Source organism: Prinia subflava, chromosome 20 (assembly GCF_021018805.1).
Source record: "Prinia subflava isolate CZ2003 ecotype Zambia chromosome 20, Cam_Psub_1.2, whole genome shotgun sequence".
Classification (NCBI taxonomy): domain Eukaryota; kingdom Metazoa; phylum Chordata; class Aves; order Passeriformes; family Cisticolidae; genus Prinia; species Prinia subflava.
Window position 1 is genome coordinate 6157082 of NC_086266.1, and position 21246 is coordinate 6178327.

Below are 21246 nucleotides of genomic sequence, written 5' to 3' on the forward strand. Positions count from 1 at the left end.
AGGGAGGTCACCAGAGAGAGCCAAACACGGCATGGGAGCCACGAAATCACCTTTGGTTCCCACCTGACACTCCCTTCAACAGGTCAGACCAGAGCATCTCAAACCTGCCAGGCTGCTGGGCAATTCTGTGTGCTGCTGCCCTCCACAATTAAAGCTATTTAGGCTTTGGAAAGGCAGATTTCCTCAGGAACAGAGCTAGGTTTTGCAGCCTGTGTGCTGTGTCTGATGCAGCAGCATATCTCAGAGAGGTCTGGGAAGGATGCAGATTTCCTGTGAAAAGGAGAAATGCCACTGCCCTCTCCACCCAAGCAGCACCACACATTTCCAGGGCCACACCAACCCCTCTGCCTCCGTTTTTACCAAGAACAAGATCTCCTGAGGGAGAATGGAAATGTGGTGGTTGCATCAGGCTGATTGCTCTTAAGGGAAATTCCAGTGGGCAACAGTCAAAGAGCCTCATTTCTAAATTAGCCCAAGACAGGAGAGAGAAACTCTGTGTGGCCTAATTTGATGCCTGCAGCAGAGAGCCAGGGAGCCCTGTGAGACCACATGTTCTAGAGAAGAAATGCCAGCCTCCTCAAGTTTGTAGTGTTGCAAACAGTGAGATGAATAAGAAAAACCCTTTTTTGTGACACATTTCTTTTTAAAGTTCAACCTTGTTAATGACTGCAAAGTTATTTACATTCTGCAGCCGAAGTGTGAGCTGCAGAGGGTAAACACCTAATGGCTGTTCATCCTGTTAATTAAGTACTTTCTGCAAGAGGGAAAAAAAATAAGGAGAAATGAGAAAAAGTAGTTGGAGGGGGGGGCTGTGTAACATGGGGGAAAGGGACTGCACAACTCAACCTTCCTCATCAGACACTTCCAGGACATAATAGGTTTTTTTGCAGATGAATATCCTGTCAAAAACACAGCTGTGAGCAGCAGCAGTGAAGCAGTGATGAAAATCCAAATGGCAGAATTCCTGCCACGAAGGAGATCACAGGGCTGAGCTGGACCTTAGAGAAAATCAGGTGCTGCCCAAACTGCTCAAACCCTCAGCTGGTGAATAAAACAAACTCCAGATCCTCCACAGATGAACATATGGCCTCAAATTAGATGGGAATTTAGTTTAATCTGTTCTTAAAATATTTTAAATCATGATGACACATGAATCTTAACTAAAGGTCTCCCATCCATAATAGATCTCTCTGGTGGTAGCAGACATGAACTCAGCTTAAGTGGTAGCAATTGGAAATTCAGCAGTGAGGTGAATGCTGGCCAAAGGAAAGACTGAATAACCTCTAAAATCCTGCCTCTGTTCCATCAAAATTCATGGGTCTAACACCTTCAAGTTGGATTGGCTTAAATATTTAAATTAAAAGGTCCCACATATTCTAGGACAAAGACAGATGCTTGCAAATCCTGGATACCTACCCATGGAAGGAGCAATTATAAAGTCTTTAAGCTTGAAATTAAATCCATCTCTACCCAGAGTGCTTAAACGTGTGTTTAGCTGCAGGTTTGTGTTTATGGCCTGTGTCAGCAGGATTGAGGTGCATTAAATTCTGCACTGACTCAAGGCAGGTGCTGAGCGCTGCTCCTGGAGCAGAACACAGCAGAACAGCTGCCAGACCCTGAGCAAGGCTTTTCACAACTTCTCAGCATTAATTCAAGCTGACAGCAGACTACAGTAGGTGAAGAAATTCCTGAGGGAGGTATCCCAGCAAACATCCCAGGACACAGCTCCTTACACAGGATGCAGGAGCTCTGGGCTGGGTTTCCAAAGGCAGAGTGCTGAAGTGCTGAATATGAGCAACACATCCCACAGGGGGTTAATTCCCAACACATCCCTGGGTCCCAAGAGCTGATCAGGGGATAGTGGACACAGAAGCACTGGAAAAACACCAAAAACTGTTTAGAGATAAATCTATCAACATTTCCTGAGTGCTCTCTCAGGCAGCACTTCAGGAGTTACAGATTTTGGAAGTGAACACTGGGAGCTCTCAGGGGCTTTAGCAGAAGGGGGGAAGGTATTGACTTTTAAGTAAAAGGCTGGGCTCATTCTCTCTAGTGAATTACTAACATTTACATTAAATAAGTGATAAGTAAAGCAAACATGAAAATTTTAAAAGCCATTCACAAGTAACTTTAAATACATACCTGCTTTACCCGGTTAGTGTTAATAAAAAGTCCCAAAATTAGTTTTCCTTTACTTCCTTTCTGACCTGAGACACATTTACGCTGAAATTGTGTAATTTTGGATTCCCTTTTCCTTTCTGCCTTGCCTTCTGCTGAATGAGTAAATTTACTCCAATATCCACAAAAGAGCAGACTATCACACCACAAACACTTCTCACCTCCCTGGGAGCCTCCAAAGGCTGCTCCTGCTCCTGGGTTGTATCACCCTGGCAGAACACAGGTTTGCTGAGGGAGGTTTGCTCAGATGGGGTTTGGAGAGAATAAGAACAAAAACTGCACTCACAGCTTTTAAATGTCAGTCTGCACAAGAGCTCAGTTTGGGGGTGTCACAACAAACCCATCCATTCATCCCACTTCTGCTGGAGCCACCTGGGAGGTGGTGATGGACCTGATTTATACAAGAGGTGTGAGGACTGTGCAAGCTCAGTTCTGTTCTGAATGGAGGTTCGTAACTCGCTTCTCTAAGCCACAGGAGTGAAGTTGAAATTCCCATAAATCAGGTAAATAACATATTTATATCCAAATGAGAGCATCCATGCCCACAGTTTTCCCCCAGAGTTTATTACTTCAGAGTGCCATTCAAAGTATGAAATAACATGATTTACTCTCCTCCACTGACATAAAGCTGACTCTAAATACACTTCAGCCCCTCAGATGTGGGAACACTGAACACTTGGCTGTTACAACACACCAGGCATCACTTCTCCTCTCCAGTTGCTGTTCTCCATAGCAAGCCCATCAATCACACCCTGTACTTTGCCTTTGGCTTCCCAAGCCTCTTCTCTGGCTGGCAAGAAGAGTGATGGGAAACATGAAGTTAAGGGAACTGTCAAACTCACTAAATCACTCTTGAACGCTGGTAAAACAGTGGCAACCTCCTCAGCTTTCAACATATTTCCCATCTTTGTCCAAGAGATCATTAAATAAGAGGCACAAGACACCAGAAATTACTTAAAGAATGATCCTGGCATTTTCTGCCCGCTACACATCACCGTAACGCAATCCAAGTCCTTGTCCTTGACCTACATACCACTCTTAGGGTGCTTTTTTCAAATTGGTGCATGACAAGATTAGTCAGAGATGATTCTGCTGTCAACAGACAGCGTTCTGCAGCTCTGTTCCGTGACAGCTGCAATATGTGGCTAACCTTCATCAAGTGAGAACATTTCGGCGTTACGTGAACGCCGTACCAAATAATGCTGTTCCCTCAAATAAACATTCCAGTCCACTTTGTCAGAGCACTGAACCATCACATCCCTCTGAGCATTATTTCTTCTTCCAAGTTCGCAGAGGAGTTAAGATTTTAAGTGCCACTTGTCCTAATTTTTGTAACACGATGATGCAGCTGTACAGGTTAAATTTCTGTGACAATTTCCCAAGCTGAACAAAGAGATCTGGCAACTGCACAAGTAGAGGAGAGGCTCTGAGTCATGCAGCACCACTGATCAGCAGGGATGGCTCTTTTAAGGGTGCAAACACAGACAAATCTCCCCACCTGCCAGCCCAGATTCTGCCTCTGAGGCTGCTGATGTCAGCTCAGTGAGTGCCACGGTCACTGAAGATTTTCTAAGGTGGTCGAGGACTGCTGGGATGGAGTTTGGGAGAAAACAGCTTCATTTAGCACAGGCCACTGCTCCCACACCAGATGGGAACCCTGCTGCAGACAGCAATTAACAAATGAAAGGCTGTTGGAAAAGGGAAGGTCACATTTGGGCACTCAGGGCTTTAGAAATCCCTAAATTTACCCTCAGGTTTGTGGCACAGGACAGACCACGCCATCCTCACCATGGAACACACCAAGAAACGTGGCTGCTCCAGATCACCAGAAACCAAGAAAAGCTTCCACAAGGAGCAGCTCTGCCTCCCTCACCTCGTCCTAATAAAGACCTCTTCACTACCTGATTTCCTTCTAGAAATCTGGAAGTAAAAGCCTCTTTATTACTCTTCTGAGCTGTGCAGGCTCAAGCAAGACTTTTCATTGTGCCTTTAAAGAGCACAATACAAATATCCAGCCCTGTATCATTATTCCTCCAGGCAGTATGGCAAGAAAACAGACAAACCCACAGGAGAATTACTGAGCTTTGCCTGCGAGCAAAGAAAGATCTGTGGCCATCCATCAAGACACCTGAATGGCTTTCAAAACGGGTAAACAAGGAGCTTTGATTTTCACGGGCCTCGCACTTCATTTTTCATGCATCTCTGATATTTTTATAAGCTCTTTTCATACACTAAGTGAAGTGCCCTCAGAAATTTCCCAGGTTTATGCATGCTCCCTGGAGAGGGATGCTGTGCTTCTGACTGCAGCCACACAGCTGACAAGAGTCAAGACACAGAGGGAAAATATGCTGCATGGCAGGAATGATTATCCATTCACTTCAGAGCTGCATCTCAGGAGGTGCTTGTCTATGTAAATGTCCTGCAAAAAAAATTTTAAAAAAGGATTGAAGCTGTTGAAGCTTCATCCTGAAGAGAAAAATGGCAAAGAACGCCATTTATAAATTAGAAAAGCAAACAATTCTACTTCTGTCTTTTCCTGCCATTTGATTGGAGCACACTGAGGAAGAGATATGGAGGTTAAGGGTTTCTGAGAAGGAATTTCTCTGTGCACTCCTTTGATCTAATTCTGTGGAAGTGCTAAGCAATAGACTCATAGGTAAAATAATGGGTTTTTTCTGAGTGCCTTGCACTGTGCAGACCTCTCACAGACACATAAAGTAAACCTCCCCAGCTATTTGCCAGCACCAGAAAAATGCATTAAAACCCCCACTACTGTGATGTTTCGCTTCATTTTGGAGATGTGAATGACCTGTGATGGAGAGCAGGAAAGCAGGAATAAGCTGAATTTGTACTGCTGTTCTTGGTGGCTCAGCAGAATGTTAAATACAAGCAGCAGTCTGCCCTTTCAGACCTGACTCACTGCTACACTATGGTTGTTTTACATTATTGGTAAAGTAAAAAAAACTTAAAGGACATCAAAATTCTCTTTGCATGCTGCCTCTGCTCTGGTTCCCTAACCCTGTACACACAACTGTGCTTTACGAGGCTGGCAGGACCCTAAGAGATTACTTCTCCCTATCTTTTCTTAGAAATGCAAACAAATTAACAAATGCAGAGCTAATTTGGTGCCAAGAGTGATCCTCAACAGCTGAGCTGTGCCTTTTCCTATTAGGCCCTCAGTAGCCTTTCTCCTTCCAAAATTAGTCATGAATAAAAGAACTGGAAAAGTGATAATATAAAGACAAATTCTACATGCTACAGAGCGTTTATGAAAAGCCTGCTGGTCTCCTAGACCTTAATTACTGTGATCCTTGGAAAATAATTTGTTTAACAGTGGACTGAGAGAACTGGTGTGTCCATGTTGAGTCTAACTCATCCTGTTCCATACTGTTCAGTGCTGTCCTCATTTTCTCCTCAGATTTTGTGACTGCCATGCAAACAGATATCACAACTATGAAGTCCTTCCCATCTTCTAGAGGAATGATCACAGTAAGCTGAAACTGAGGACACAACCATTCCACACTCCTCATGAGAAGGGAGAGGGAGTTTGAGAACATTGCACAGCGTGTTTTTACCATTTATGCAATAAAATATACTACAAAGCTACCTTAGGGCACATTTTAATCTTTCCTGTGTAATTGATTTTTTTTTCCCTTCTGTGTAAACAGTAATTTACCTTCTAGGATTTACGGGCTTATTAAAAACAAACAGGAAGAGCAACAAATTTATTCTCCATTGTTTTGGCCCTCCTCCAAAGAAGAATGGTCTTCTTCCTCAGGAGCAACACGTTTCTCAGTTTATAAAATATTTAGCACGTGTCATGTTTGGGAGTAATCAAAACTTGTACCTCCCAAGGGATTTTTTTGGGGGGGAAAAACCAAAGCCAAAGCCAGAGCCAAAGCCAAAACCAAACCATAACGGGAGATTTTTGCAGCATTTGTAAAAAATCCCATGATCTCTTCATCCATCTCCCCTTAACAGCTTTTCTGAAAAGAATCTTGAAGTTGACCTTATCTGCCTGATTGAGCTGAAACTGAATCATTTCATATTTTGGGGTGAAATTTTCAGGTTTATTTCACTCAAAAAGAAAAAAGCTGCAGGAAATTTGTCTGAAGTCAATATGAAATTACACAGTCTTTGTGCTGAATATAAAGAACTAACAACTGCAGTAACAATTGACACTGCAGAAAATTACCAAAATCCACATTGGAGTCTTCTCTTAGGCTACCAGAGATTTGACTTTTATCTTTGTCAATGTCAAGGTGTAAAAAGCTTTTCCATCCAATCCACTCCAATCTCATTTAACGTTAAGACATAAAATGCTTCAGCAGAACAAGATGATCTACTTTTAAAAGTCTGCTGTTTTTCTCTGCAGAACTGTCTTTCATGAAAACCAAACTGGCTTCTATTTTCCTTCCTGTCCCCACAAAAATCCTCTCAGCCTGATACTCCTCAGTGAGGATTAAAAAACATTTCTCAGCATCTCCCTGTTCCTTCTCGTTTTTTCAGAAGCTGGCAAGGATGTTTGTATCTTGCTTGATGTTTTGTGTTGTGCTAATTACCATGATAAGATGGCCTAATTATTATGATAAGAAAACCCCAGCCACCCTGCAGGATGCTTCAGGGTTGTTGTGAATAACCAGGTGGGATGATAGGGTTCAGTGGCTGCTTTCCCATCCTCATTCATTCTGCCCCTGCCCACCAGAATTCCACCTGAAAACAGCACTGACTTTAGCTGGCAACACAGAGCATATTTGCTATCATTTTTAGGCTGGAACTGTCATGAATATGTCACAAAACATGGAATTTGTCCATATGCTTGGAATTCAGTCAAATACGCCTTAAAAAAAAAAAAAGGAATGAAAACTGCCAAGAAAGCAAGCAACGATAAAAAAATTCAATTAAAAAAAGCTTCAGGACTGTTCAGCAGCAGGTTTCAAACACAGTGAGCTGCTCCAGACGTGCAGGTTCTCACGAGGTGAGAGCAGCCCCAGATTTACACCCAGATGTCACCAGGGACCAGCAGTGCTGGGGGAACCTGCAGAGCCTGGGCCTGCCAGGCCAGTGCAAAAACAGAAGCAGAATCTCTGCTCCTCCTTAGAGTCAGCAAACACTGACCTGATTACCTGGGCTGCCCTCTCCAGAGCAGCTCTCCACTACTTGCCCGTGTCCCTAAAGCACTTGTGGTGTTACCCAACCCTGTCACAGAGCAGAAAACACAACCTGAGGTGACACCAGCGAGCTGCCGTGGCCCTGGAGCAGCCCGGGAAGGGCAGGGAGCTGCCAAGTGCTGGATCCCAGGAGGTTTGAGGCTTTGGCAGCCAGGGGCTGGCACTGGGGGGGCACAGCAGCCCCGAGGGATGAAAGGAAATCTGCATCTTTCACCCCAGGGCTGTTGGTACCCCGGGTGACACGTGCAGCCCTTCAGGGAGGTGAAGTGGATCACACCACGCTGGGTCAGTGCTGGATGAGTGGAAAGAGGAAGGTGACAGGATCTTCTGGCACTCAGGTGACCCTCCAGACACAGAAGAATGTAACACACATTGAAATTCAGTTCCCCATCCAAGCAACTAAATTCCTCCTTCAGATAACCTGGAACACCGCCGGCCAAGAGCAATATATCATCTCCTAAATTCTGCCTGGATTTGGAAAGAGAAAGGAAATCCAGAGCCAGCTAATGAAACTGTTGTCAGCATTCTGCTGGGGTTCATGGCCTCTATTGAATCAACTTACAAATCTGTGGGTTTGCAGGGTTTCTGAAAGGCTCTGTGCCCTTTAGCTGAAGAGTGGCTTCCCTCTCTGGAGCTACAGTTTGAATTTCTGGGAATTGCTCCTCAGTTCCTAAAACAAAGATGGGTCAAGGACTGAGGATCAGGAGGTGTCACTGGTGGGAAGAAATATTTGCACCACATGAGTGCTTTCAGAAGACTGCTTGGAGAAGGCAACTTCTCAGAGGGCAGCTTGGAGACCTGGGACTCTGCGAGTGCTCCCAGCCTCTCCTGCTCTCCTCAGCTGCTCTCACATCTCTGCCCTTCCAAGCTGGTGCTGAATGGGTGCTTGGAAGTGCTTGGTGGCTGCAGGAAGGGAACTGTGTGCTGTATTATCCCTGAACTCCACGGGGGAGCCAGTCTTCCTCAGGAGCCAGGCAACCCCTTCTGGCTTTGGGTTCCTCTACAAAAGCAGCCACTGGGAAAAGCTTTCAGAGCGAGCAGACCTGGACATGTCTGAGGGCTGTTCTTTGCAGGGGTGTGGGTTGCACTGAGATGGGATTCAAGCAGCTTTGAGACAGAAATTATTGGTGCTGTAGAAGCCACAGCCCACTGCAGCAAGCCCCAGTCCTGTTGCCCTCAACTTTCATCAGATTCACGTTGTCACCAAGGTGCCCCGAGCCCCCTGGTTTGTGACCAACCCATGTGCACATCAAAAAACCCCACCTGAGAGCCAGCACTGAACAAACCCACAGCAACTGGAGAAATTTATTATTTTACCCAACACCTTCCCATTTAGGCCACTCTTACTGAGAGCCAGCACTGAACACACCCACAGCAACTGGAAAAATGAATTATTTTACCTCATACCTTCCCATTTAGGCCACTCTTACTGTGAGCCAGCACTGAACAGACCCACAGCAACTGGAGAAATGAATTATTTTACCCAACACCTTCCCATTCAGGCCACTCTTACTGAGAGTCAGCATTGAACAAACCCACAGCAACTGGAGAAATTTATTATTTTACCCCATACTTTCCCATTCAGGCTTCTCTTACTGAGAGCCAGCACTGAACAGACCCACAGCAACTGGAGAAATGAATTATTTTTCCCCATACCTTCCCATTCAGGCCACTCTTACCTCTTTCTGGTGATACTTTATTGCTACCTTCAGCTTTGCCAGATCGTGGCATTTCTGGGGGTCCAGCTCCTCGCTCTGATCGTCCCTGTGGTTGAGGATGATCTCCAGCTCCCGGGAGCTCCGTGCTTGATCCAAAAGGTCCTTGGCAAAACGCTTGCACTGCTGCGAGAGCTCCTCATACTCAGCCTTGAACTCGTTCTCCACCTTGCTCAGCTCCTTCAGCTCCCAGCCCAGGCGGAAGGCGGTCAGGATGGGATCCTCGCTGGACAAGGCAATCAGGGAAGGGCTGGCTAAGGCTTTGTAGATGTTGAGCCTGGACCTGGAGTGCCTCAGGCTGTCCACCTCGGAGCTGGAGACGCACTCCACGCAGTTGCACCTGATCTGGTGTGGCCGTGGGATGGTCACCCGCCGCTGCACCAGCAGCTTGATGATCTCGTAGTTGTTGGTGTGGGCAGCCAGCATGATGGGGGTGATGTCCGGGGTGAACTCCGAGAACTGCGTGTCCATCATCAACGTCGGGACCTGCATGGAGGGACAGAGCACAGGGGGAAAGTCACACCTCACGTGGAGCAGAGAACTCAGAAGTGCCACATTCATACCCTCAAAGTGATGTCAGAACCAAACAGGGGTTTGGTGACGCCCTCTGTGGTTTAAATGCTGTTGTGGGCAGCCTTATCCACACACTGCTCTTCTGGAAAAACCATTTTCTCCCTAAATCCTGTAAATCTGCCTCCTGACCACTCATTCCCAGTCTGGTGTAAAAGTCAGTCCCATCCCCATCCAAATTCTTTGTATATGAATCTGCTCTGAAATGGGTATGGGCCCATACACCAAACAGAAAAAAAAAAAGGAGGGGGGAAAAAAGGAAGAAAAAAGGCCCAGGTAATTACACAAAAAGAAAAGTCTAGAAAAGAGTGAACACTGCATAGATGTCCATAATTACCATTATTTGCACTATATATCTGCATCAGCAGGTCACACACAGGTCCTGCACACACCAAACCCTGGTCAGCAGTTGGGCAAAACTCTTCTTCAGTTTTGCCTACAGATTTTACTTGAAAATATTTTTCAGTGTAAGGATACATTACATAACTGCCTTCAGAATAGACTTGTGGGGTTTTTTAAAAACGGATTTGAAAAAAATTAAATGTAAAATTAATGAGCCATGGCCCACTACAAATAAGCCACTCCAGGGTGTGCATTATCCAGCCACAGCTGCACTTCTCAAAAGATGAGCTTAATGCACACCCTGTTGTGTCTTATTACTATATGCAGAGTGTAAAATTAGATGGGAATGCTCTTACATCACAGGCACCCAGTGTGTTTCCATTTGCAGGCAGGCAGCTCCCTTTGTTGTGTGTTAATCACTACTCAAACACTCTGTTCTCCCCCTGCCCACCACTCCTGCCCTGGCACATCCTGCTGCTCCAGGGGGCACGGCTGGGTTGGGGCAACAGTGGCTCTGCTTCCCTTTGCAAATATCAAAGATGTATCAGAGAAACTGCTGCCAAGGAATCCTAATGGCAGGAAACCTCCCTCAGTCTGCCTAAATCCAAAAGCAAAGCTGTGATGGAGGAGCACGAGGCAAGAAATCCCTCTGTAAGATACACCTGAAGCCATGGGAAGGCTGACCTGAAACAGAGACTGGACAGAGCCAGAGAATAAAGCAGGGATTTATTGAAAGGCCTTTGGATACACCTTGGGCAGGACAAGAGCCTGGCCAGGGCTACACCCAAGGTGGACCCAAAATGGTCACAAAATGGACAAAGGGTCATGAGGTCTCACACTTTGATAAGTTTTGGTCTATTTGCACATTGGGGTTTAATTGTCCAATTCCAGCTCCAGGCTGTGAGGTCCCATCCTTCTTGTTCCTCCCTCCAGCCACCCTTGTTCGTGCTTTTGGGCTGAAAGTTGTCCTTGGTGTGCAGCAGGAGAAGGATTTGTTTTGTGTCCCTGCTGTGTGCAGAGCTGAGTGACCCTGAGTGTGAGCTCAGAGCTGCACCCTGGGCAGCACAGAGCCTGAAATACAGGAAAGATAAAACTTAAGGCATCACACCTAAGGCTGGTGATGAGACCTCCAGCCTCAGCATCTCAGTTCCCTGGGCGTTAAGAGCCTGCAGAGCACTAAAGAGCCAAAGCTGATCAATAAATCCTTACACCCAACAGCATGACAGGAACTGCTCGTGCCAGACAACACCAAAGGTGCTCACACGGTGAGGGGCAGAGTCAGCCACGGCAGCAGGGCTCACTGGGTGGCTGCAGGCATTTTGGGGCGCAGACCTGCTCCCCTGGGTGTGGCACATGAGGAGTTAAATCCCTGGCAACCTGCAGGCACCAAGGTGTGGAGAGGCTTTGCTTAGCTCAGCTGGTCCCCACAGAGGCAGGAGGGAGGGAAAACAGTCCCGAGGATTGGCTGGGGGTCGTGCAGGGCTCGGTGTCTCTTAGCAAGGTTGGATAAATGGATTTTAAGAAATGCCGTAACAAATGGCTGAAAGCAGCTCTCTGTCTAAGGTCTTGCACTCTCTTCCTTTCCCTTTGCTTAGCTCGTTTAGGTAGTTTGTTAAATGTCAAGAGAAAGGTGTGGGCTGTTTTTCTCTTTCTCAGAAGCTTTTTTTTTTTTAAAGACCTGATGCTTGGCTATAACTGCATTTCTCTTTCTTCCTGCCCTTTTTTCAATCAGTGGCTGGCTGCTGTATTCAGAGCCTGTGCCTCAAAGGAAGAACACTTTTCCTCCTCTATCACTTCTATTACTGTCAAGTTTAATCTTGTTTTTCTATATGGAAGTTATTGTACCCAGGGCTGCAAAAAGGATTTTCAGCTTTACACAGATGAGGAATTCATGTTGCTTGGAATATGAAATGGGCACTCGAGGAGAAGGAAGTGATGTTACAGGTGGGGATGGTGCTAATCCTGTCTGCTCCAGAGGCTTTCTAAATATGGATCTGGGGCACTCAAAATGGCTTTCCCAAGGTTTGGGATGGAAGGAAGGGATCTCTCATCCCTTATTCTGGCTCCTTCCACAAGCCCCCAGAACAGAGCACTGCCTCATGAGGACCCAGCAGTGGCAGGGAAGGTTTTCCTGGGTAGCTCACAGTATTTTAATTAAGGGATAAAGAGGGAAATGGTGATGCAGACAGACAGAGAGGCTCTCGAGGAGCAGAGGAGTGCAGGCCTCCACTGACAGGAGCAGCAAAGCAAAGCAGCACAACACAGAACAGGGACAGGGTGACCTGTGGCCTCTTCTCTGTGTCTGCCTGACCCAAAGGCCATGAACTGGCCCAAAATTGCCTGTCTTGTGATAAATGTTTTTGTTGTCTTCTCCCACAGTGTTTTTTGATAACCTGCATCCTAAACTGTCTGCTTTAGAGCTGTGCTTCTGCAAAGGCTTTGCTCAAGGGCTGTGTTTTCTCACTGGATCACAGCAGCCCTGATGTTCCTCCTGTGATGCTCTGCCCAGTTGAGTTCATGGCTAAATCAGCTTCTCCTGTGTCTTGGATTAACCTGGGGTGGTGGAAGCAGAAGAGGAATCATTTATTCTACCCCAAAAGCTCTGCTGAGCTCTTCCAAGGTTACTTTCATTAAGTGACCTGAAAACCAAAATTCTTTTCCATTAACCTCCTCACCTGACACCAGCTGTTAACCCCAGCCCTTCAGAATCTCACAGCCACTCCCTGCACAGGAGCAAACACCTTGTCTGCATTTCATCTTGGCTCTTTTCAGCTCAGAAATTAATGCTACCATTAACAACAAGTGACTGAATGCTTGTTATGATCTGCCTAGATTTAATCCTCATAAGGTGGCCTGCTTACCCCTGTACCACTGCTGCTCTGAAAGATGCTGCAGCGAGTGAAAAATCCCCTTTCTTTGAAAAGGAGGGTGAAGAAACAAGCTTAATTCATTAAAGGAGAAGGATTAGCTCACATAAAAGTGCTGTTCAGAACAGCTAAGCTCTCCTCTGAATGGAAAAATAAGTTTTCCAGCAAAATAGTGCACTGCTGAGTGCATAGAAAGAGAGCAGGAACCTCTGCTGTTAGTCATGAGTACAGTGTAAGAGGAATTAAACTACAGAAGGGGGAAAAAAAAGGAAAAAGATGGCACTGAAGGTCTGGTGGCCTTGTTGTAGGTCTTCTAGGAGTTTTACTTTGAATTTAATCTAGTTTGGTGTCTGTTCCTGGAGCAGCTCCTCTGGTTTGGTGTTGTGTAAAAGCAACCCAGCTCGAGTGCTCCAAGGGTGCTCAGCAATGAGAACCACGCTGCAATAAATGGGAAAACTAAGGAGAGTCAGCTCAGAAACATTCTCCTCAACCAAACTAACAAACAAATGGAAATGCACCTTTTATGGATAATTAATGTTTTGTCTGGAAATAACTCATAGTTTACCTTTACCTGTAACATTTGGAATTGCCCTGTTTTCAAACCATCTCTATTTCATAAACTACCATCTCCCCTGGATCAGTGCAGTAAATTGTAAGTATAACCCTGATAAACTGTAAATACATTAATCTGCATTATTTTCAGCTTGTGTAACTTTTTGACTCAGCTGTTTGCTGTAGAAGATTTTCTGATTGCCAGCACAAACTTGTGCCAGCCTCACTGGAAAGCTACAAATATAATACAGCTTTCTTCTAAGCTCCCTTCAGGCACTGGAAGCAGCTTTATGTGGGACCCTGGGAAATGGTAGATGGCTGTATAAATTCCAGCATTTATTTTAGGTGATGCAGTGGTGTGGGCTTCACTAACTCAGCATCTTAACCAGAGATGCCTCGAGACATGTCTGGTATCAGAGGGATGCCAATATTTATATTAATAGGGAGTTTGTGGGGGTTTTTTCTCTCAAGAGCAATTCATTGACTGAAATGATGTCATTTGGTTAATGAAATATAATGAACAACACAAACTGCTATCCAAAAAAGTCGTGTAGTTTAAGGGCTTGGTTATCCACAATCTTTGCAACTTTGGCATAAGGCACACGTTGCTGATGTACTTATGGGCAAACTCTGCTGTTACTGAAGTGCTCCACTGATTCCAGTGCAGCTGTCCCAGAATATCCAGCTGAAGAAAAGGCTCTTTCTGATCTAAATCTCCTCAGTGACTTACAAATGTGCCCGCGAAGCCAAACAAAATCTCTGCTCCTCAGACTGATACTGCAGAACAGTGAAAATTAGTACCTTTTAGTGCCTTGTAGCAAGCCAAATGCTGCTACAAGGTTACCAGATGGTGCACATTAACACTAAAATAGGCATCTTTGAATTAAAAAAAAGCATGCTACAGAACCGCAGAACTGCTAATAATTGTTAATTAATGTAACGCATTGCTACTGAAAGAATGTGAAAAAGTAGGTGTGTGGTATCTGTATAACCAAATATCTTTCTCCAAAACCAGTAAAGGGAAGTAAAATACAGACAGACCTGCTCTAGATTGTTCCAGTTTTAATTTGGCTTTTTGGCCATGTGTTTAAAAAGGGAGGCAGGCCCAAGGGATTGGTTCTCAGAGCTGAGCTGAAGCCCACTGCACTTGACAGTGGCAGAGCTGCAGCAGAGCCTGTGCTCAGCCATGTGTTTAGGAAATGCAGCACAGCCAGAGAGATTGTCAAAAAATGTCCCCATTTGTGCCTGATGCTACATAATAACTTCTGCTGGGGATTTAAAAAAAAAAAAAAGGGATTCAGAGAGGAGCCTTTGGGAGGAAAGGATTTTGCAAATATGCATTTTAATGGCCTGTGGCAAGTTCCTGCAGTCAGAGCCCTCTGTCTGTGTCTCTCTCTCTGTGCCTCTCTGTCCTGAGCCCTCTCCTTTCCCTGCATGTGGAGCAGACAGGATGAGGCACTTGATGCTGAAATGAAGGGGAGTGCAGTCCCTGTGGCTGATCCTGCCAGTCACAGAGGGCAGCAGGGCATTTCCACACCCGAGCACGTGGCTGTGTATAAGGGTTTCAGCTTACCTTGGAACATGTAAGGGAGTTACACTAGAATTTTCTACAGCCTGCTCATTGTAAGTGGCTCAGTGCCAGCACAGAGGCACTGGCTGGGCTTTGAAAGTGCATCCCAAAATCTGTTGTCAAATTCATTGGGCAAGGTGCCAAAAAGCCCACCTAAACAATGGAGTACTAAAAGGACAGCACAGAGGTACTCGAGGCTTTTCTGGACTCCCTTACCAGTGTGAGAGTGTTTTCTGCACTGTGTTCAGCTTGTATTTCTTTGTTCTATCATGTTTATCATTTCTGTCAATATTAAAACCTTTTATTTTACAAAGCATGTCCAGAGAAGCCATCTCACTGTTATTAACCCATTTTTCTGCAGGGCTGGACCCTCAGAGGATTGGGAACCCCAACAGTGAGGTGCTGCTGGCTCCCCTCCCTGCCAGGACCCTCAGAGGATTGGGAACCCCAACAGTGAGGTGCTGCTGCCTTCCCTCCCTGCCAGGACCCTCAGAGGTGATGGAACCCCAACAGTGAGGTGCTGCTGGCTCCCCTCCCTGCCAGGACCCTCAGAGGTGTTGGAACCCCAACAGGGAGGTGCTGCTGGCTCCCCTCCCTGCCAGGACCCTCAGAGGATTGGGAACCCCAACAGTGAGGTGCTGCTGGCTCCCCTCTCTGCCAGGACCCTCAAAGCTTTGGGAACCCCCAAAGGGGGACACTGCCAAGGAGTGACCTGGTGTTTGGACCTCCTGCCCTGAGCTGGGGTGCCCTGAGCTCCCTCTGCCCTGGTGCACTCCAGAGCCACTGGACCCAGCAGGGAGAGGTGCTCAGTGCCCTGCTCAGAGCGCTGGGGTGCCACCAGCAGCTGCAGCCTCTCCTGGCTGTGCCTTCTCCTCTCTGCAGGAATGCTTTATAAGCCTCTTGTAGCCCTAATTTATCCCATATTATGTGATCTTACCTGCAGGGAGCCTTGGCTCCATCATGCACACTCTGGGGCTCACTGAATGGGGACACTTCTGCAGGGAGAACAAATGTTGGAACCCTGGGCACTGAGAATTTCAGGTTTTCTGTTCTAACAAGCACTGACCCTCAAGAAAACACTGCATTCGACCTGAGACTGTAAAACAGGCCCCCAAAATTGAGTGACAGCACTAAGATTACAAGTGTATAGTTTGAATAGAAGTGTGTAATATCACAGAGTAGAAAACTTCAAGTTTAAGGCTTTAAAATATAGTAATATATATAAAGCAACATAGAAGATTTAAGGTGTAAGCTAAGTCTTTCTTTTTCACATTCTCGTTCATAGTTTTAGGTAGTTTCCTGTAATTATTGAGAAAAATACACATTGCAGACCACGAGTAGCTAGTTATTAAATTAAAAGTAAAAATAATTTAAGTGTCCTTTCATAATTAGACAATTTGTGCTTCAAACACCTTAGAAAGAAATAGAAACAGAGTCATTTTCACTTTGATAGCTAGAACAAACAAACACAGCACAGTCACAAATCCAGCCAATAATGAAGTTACTGAAGTGGCCTAAGTGACATGGGGGCCTGGCTCACATGGGTGTACCAAAAATGCAATCTTATGGATCTTCCCAAAATAAAGAGATTCCCTGTCTGCTTGCTGGAGCTTTTTCCTGAGACTGTGACACCAACACAGGTGTGAGTCCACAATGACTGACATGGGAGTGAACTGAATTAGTTCTTCTAGACTGGACAGGCAGACATGGATATATAGCTGGCATATTCTTGGTGGTTGAGGGGTTTTCCCCTCATTTGGAAACACTAAATGCTGTTTGTTTGGGTTTTTTCACCTTTCTTCATTACCATTTTGAGAGTTACTCTGTGACAGGAGCAGCTGTTCTGAGTACAAGTTATTAGGGTTTATTCCTTATTTTTAATGCTGTTTTTAAGCTTTGAAACCAATTTAATTTAAGAGCTTACTTAATCCAGTCCTATAAATTTCTTAACTACTCCAAGAACCTTGGAATGTTCTTGCAACTGAGATATTTTTTCATTTTATGGATAAGCCTTCCCCTGGCCCCAAACACAACTGAAACAAAGATAGCCCATGGTTATCTGGAAATTTGCAGGCTCTGTCTCCAAGATAACCTTTATTTTATTATGGTTACTATTTTTCTAATATTTTTTTAGGCTTTATTCTGGGAGGGAGAGCCATCCAGCTTCTGATTCATTTTTCTTGGTCACTGTATTATCTATTCTTAGTGGTAACAAGGACAAGATGTGCTAATATAGGTTAATAATCATGCTATCTACAGCCTTTTGTATCATCTTTGTACATAAAACATCCCTTCTTCCTGTAATTTATCACCTTGTGCGGATGAGAGATGTTTCATTAAGTTTGGGTGAGGTAATAGAAGAGGGAGGGCTTTTTCCTTGGGTTGTGTTCATATTTAGTCACATTGCTTTAGAAAAAAAAAAAATTAGATCAGATTGGATCATGAGGCAGTGTCAGGGAGAGGAGTGAGTTACTGCCTCTGGCGCCAGCCCAGCGCTGCCTGATGGTGCACAAAACACATCCTGATGCTCACAAACCAGCAGGTTCATTATTCCACATTTTCCTCTACTAAGCTGTGCTTTTGGCACTCATTTTAACAACCAACAAGACGCTGTGGCTTCTGAAAAGAGCCCAGAGTTTGCAACAGCAAAGAAATGACAACCTAGACAGGTGGCAGGGAGAAAAAAAAAAATTGTTGTGGTTGTGATCCTCCTTTATTCCCACTAAGAACAAAGCAGAATTTATGAGTTAAAATATATGGGAAAAGGGTATAATCCTCACACAGGGCACCAATTTTGTCAGATTATTCCCTTTTCTGACCCAGAGATGGGGTAGCTGAGAGGTGGTTTAAAACACTTTTATTCCATTTTCAGTCTCATGAGAAGGGTGAGACAATACAGATGTTACAATTCACTCCATCACCATCTGAAGCCAAACTATTTCCTAATTACAATTCATTATAAGCATTTCTCATTTTGCCACACAATGCTGCTAGTGCCTTAAAGCCAATCATCTAAAATTACCCCTCGTGGGTCCTACTACAATGCACCTTTCATAGTTCTATTTCTCCAAAGTATTTAGTCTTATTCATAATTTGAAACTTGTTTGCAGTTCCATTTCTCTCTCAACAATGTCCATCCTGTTCCATGGCATTTCTAAGTCAGCATTTCTTATCTCAAAGTATCTTACATATATATATTATCTGCATACAGATGCATATTATGTGAGCCTTCTGTCAGGCTTTGAGAATTCCCTACAGATCCATTTCCCACACTGATATTCCCAGTGCTAGGAAGCTGGAAGGCTCCAGGTAATGCTGTGCCCCTGATGCTGCAGAGCCTGGCACTGTGGACCAAATATTTTTGGGCCTGAGAGATTTTATCCTGCTGGTAGCTGCTAACTCCTTTCCCAAGGGGAAATTTTCTTAGGAAAGCTTCTTCCCAAAACCATCTTGGCAAAACAACCATCCTTTCCCAAAACAATCCTTTCCCAAAACAATCTTTCTCCAGGTTGTGTTTTGCCTTTCTGGTTCTCAGAAAAAAAAAATTTGGCTGTTTCTCCAGTTTGACCAATGGGATTGGGGAGCTTTCATTCCTGTTCACCCATGGTATTAAGTCTGTATGGGAACACCTTATAAAATTAGACAATTAAAGCCTTTTTTATGCCTTTTGCCTTCTGAAATATTTAGAGACTTTCATCTTTTGTTCGTGTCCTACAGCGACACAGCACTGCCTCCTCATCTCCTGCCTGAGGAGCCCTTGGAGCACACCAGCCCTCTCTCAGTGCCCTGAATTAAGTACCAAAGATTCTCATGGCCCTGAGCCTCTCGAGCAGATTTCCAGCATCCTCCCAAGGCAATGACAGAGCAAAGACCTTGGATCACAGCATTCCCTCACTGCAGCAGTTCAGAGACAAGAAATATTGCTCCCAGTCAATGCCTCCTTGGTATTCCACCACCACTGCCACCAAAGTGCTGCCCCACCAGGCAATATTTTGCAAAATATTGCTCGTACAGGGATAAACAAACCATAAATGTGACTTTGCCAACCCAGCACAGCTCTATTCAACAGCCAGGTAAGGGCTGAGGGACTCCTGCTAAGCTGCCCTGCAGTTCTTCACAGATCTTTATAGATCCCAGAGCTTTGTTCTGGAGGAGCCTGTAATTTGTTACATCCACTTTTCCCACAAAGAGAAGCTTCCCTTGGAAAAAAAATGTGTTATAACTATTGCACCAGGAAGAGTCTCCTGCAGATCTGTACCAGGGAATTTAAACAGCCATGGGAGACTGCTGGGTTTGGGGTTTCAGACAGACCAGGGGCAAACACGTGTTGGTGATGTCAGGGGATGCTGTCACTGGGGCTTAGGAGCAAAGGGAGGTGGGTACAGTAGGCACATTCATGGATGCTGGGTAGATAAAAGGGTTTTTTGAAGCTAAACTCCTTAATCAACAGATCTACAGAGAGCCCAGAAGTTTACTTATGTAGCAGCACAAACAGGATTTTTTTTCCCCTATAATAATTCATCCACCCAGCTGAATGGGAACCCATCACATCTGACTGAAAATTCACTGTACAGAGTGCCCAGAGCAGGCAAGTGCTAAGAACTCTCCTAGAGATCAGAAAAGACAATTCTCTGGGAAACATCTGGGATAATTCCTGTCTTCTCACCTGTCTGTATGTTCAATTACAAGCATGGCATGTTTGTGCTCACTGTGATGCATTTCTTGGCTTGACCCCCCCCAGCACCCTAGGAAATAATAACAGATTTTATGTTGACCCAGGAGAAAGAAGGAGCCAGTGCCTTATTGCCACTGTCAGGAACCTGCAATCTGTCACTGCCTTGACCTTGATGCTGCTTACTGAGGCCAGGAGATGTTTCACCCCACTTCTTTTTCACCTAGATTTAAGATTATTTGGGGACTGAGGCAATGGGGAGGGAGGAAAGACTTTCACAGTTAAATGTAATCATTAGCTGAAGTGATCTTTGATTTCTCTGTTGTTTAGTTTAATTAGATGGAATTCATTTTGAAGGCAGCCACCAGTGTCAAAGGCATGTTAACTATAACTGTGAATTATTACTGCATCAATAAAAATAATGAAAAGCTTGGGTGCTAATGGAGCCATTAGGCTTTGAAGCTGCTTCTCTGTTTTCAGACATGATCCTTCTTCCTTATTGTGCCTCAAATATTTCCACACTGAGAACTTGCGGCCACATTTTTCTTAACTGGTTCTATTCTTCAGAACCTCCTCTTGCTCAGGAGTGTTTCCAACCAGGTTCAGCCTTTCCTTTCTACTTTGGACCCCTCCTATTGACATGGAAATGGCTGGAGTCACACCCATCACCACCATCAGCCTGCTCCCCTCAGTGTCACAGTGCCCCACTGCCACAGAATTCCTTGACACAGATGCCTGCTCCTAAACCTCTCCTCTTTCCAAATGCCTGCAGAATCTAGATTTTACACTGGGAGAGTTTTGAGGACTGAACTGTTTCTTTTGACTTAAACACTCCTATCAGTGGTGGCACAGGACTGGCAATGAGCTTGTACCAGCAGTCTAAAATCAAGGGCTGTCAGTGGTAAGGCCTAAACTTTACACTGGTTTCTGCAGGTCAAAAACCCTGTGTGAGTGGGGAAATCAGACTAAATCACATTGTCTCAAGAAAGTTACTGGATTTGGGCAAGAATAAAATGGTTTAATGCAGCCTTTATTTTCTGTTTCACAAAAGACTGTCTACACTGTGGATCTGTGGGATCTGAACAAGATTAACGTGGATTTTCATTCATCAGCACACCTAAAAGAGGATTTTTGAGGTCAAACTTTAGGTTCACTAACACTATCCAGTACAGCAATCCTCTACCAATCTGATGATTAGCAACTAAGACTGAAAACTTGCCTTTTATTCTCTATAGTTTCCTCTTCACAACTATACTTTTCCAGAGTCTGTACCTGTAAACTCCTTTTGGAATCCATTTGGCTCACACTGATTCAGGCCTTTGGACCATCAGAACAAACCGAATTTTAGCCACAAATCTTTAGATCCCTTTCTCTTTTTATCCTCATGATTGAGGAATTGCATTTGCGGTCCCATCTGTGAACCAGCTTAATTTGGAGCCATCTGCCACGAGAGCAAATTGCAGAGTTTGCCAGACACCAGAGAGAAGAGGGAGAGAGATGCTGGTCCCCTCCTCCTGTAAACAGCTGATGGCAGCTCTGAAGGAAACAGCCACCGTGGAGGTGCTCACGAACGTGGAGTAATTCAGATGAGTGACTCCAGCTCCTCGGA

At 45.0% G+C, this 21246-nt stretch overlaps 1 protein-coding gene across 1 annotated transcript in view; it reads right to left on the bottom strand.

Moving 5' to 3' along the window:
* TRPC5 (transient receptor potential cation channel subfamily C member 5) overlaps nucleotides 1-21246 on the bottom strand; it is a 106674-nt gene that overhangs the window by 49732 nt on the left and 35696 nt on the right. The window contains exon 3 of the mRNA XM_063416736.1: nucleotides 9029-9550. Coding sequence (XP_063272806.1) covers nucleotides 9029-9550 — 522 coding nt within the window. The remainder of the gene's footprint in view (nucleotides 1-9028; nucleotides 9551-21246) is intronic.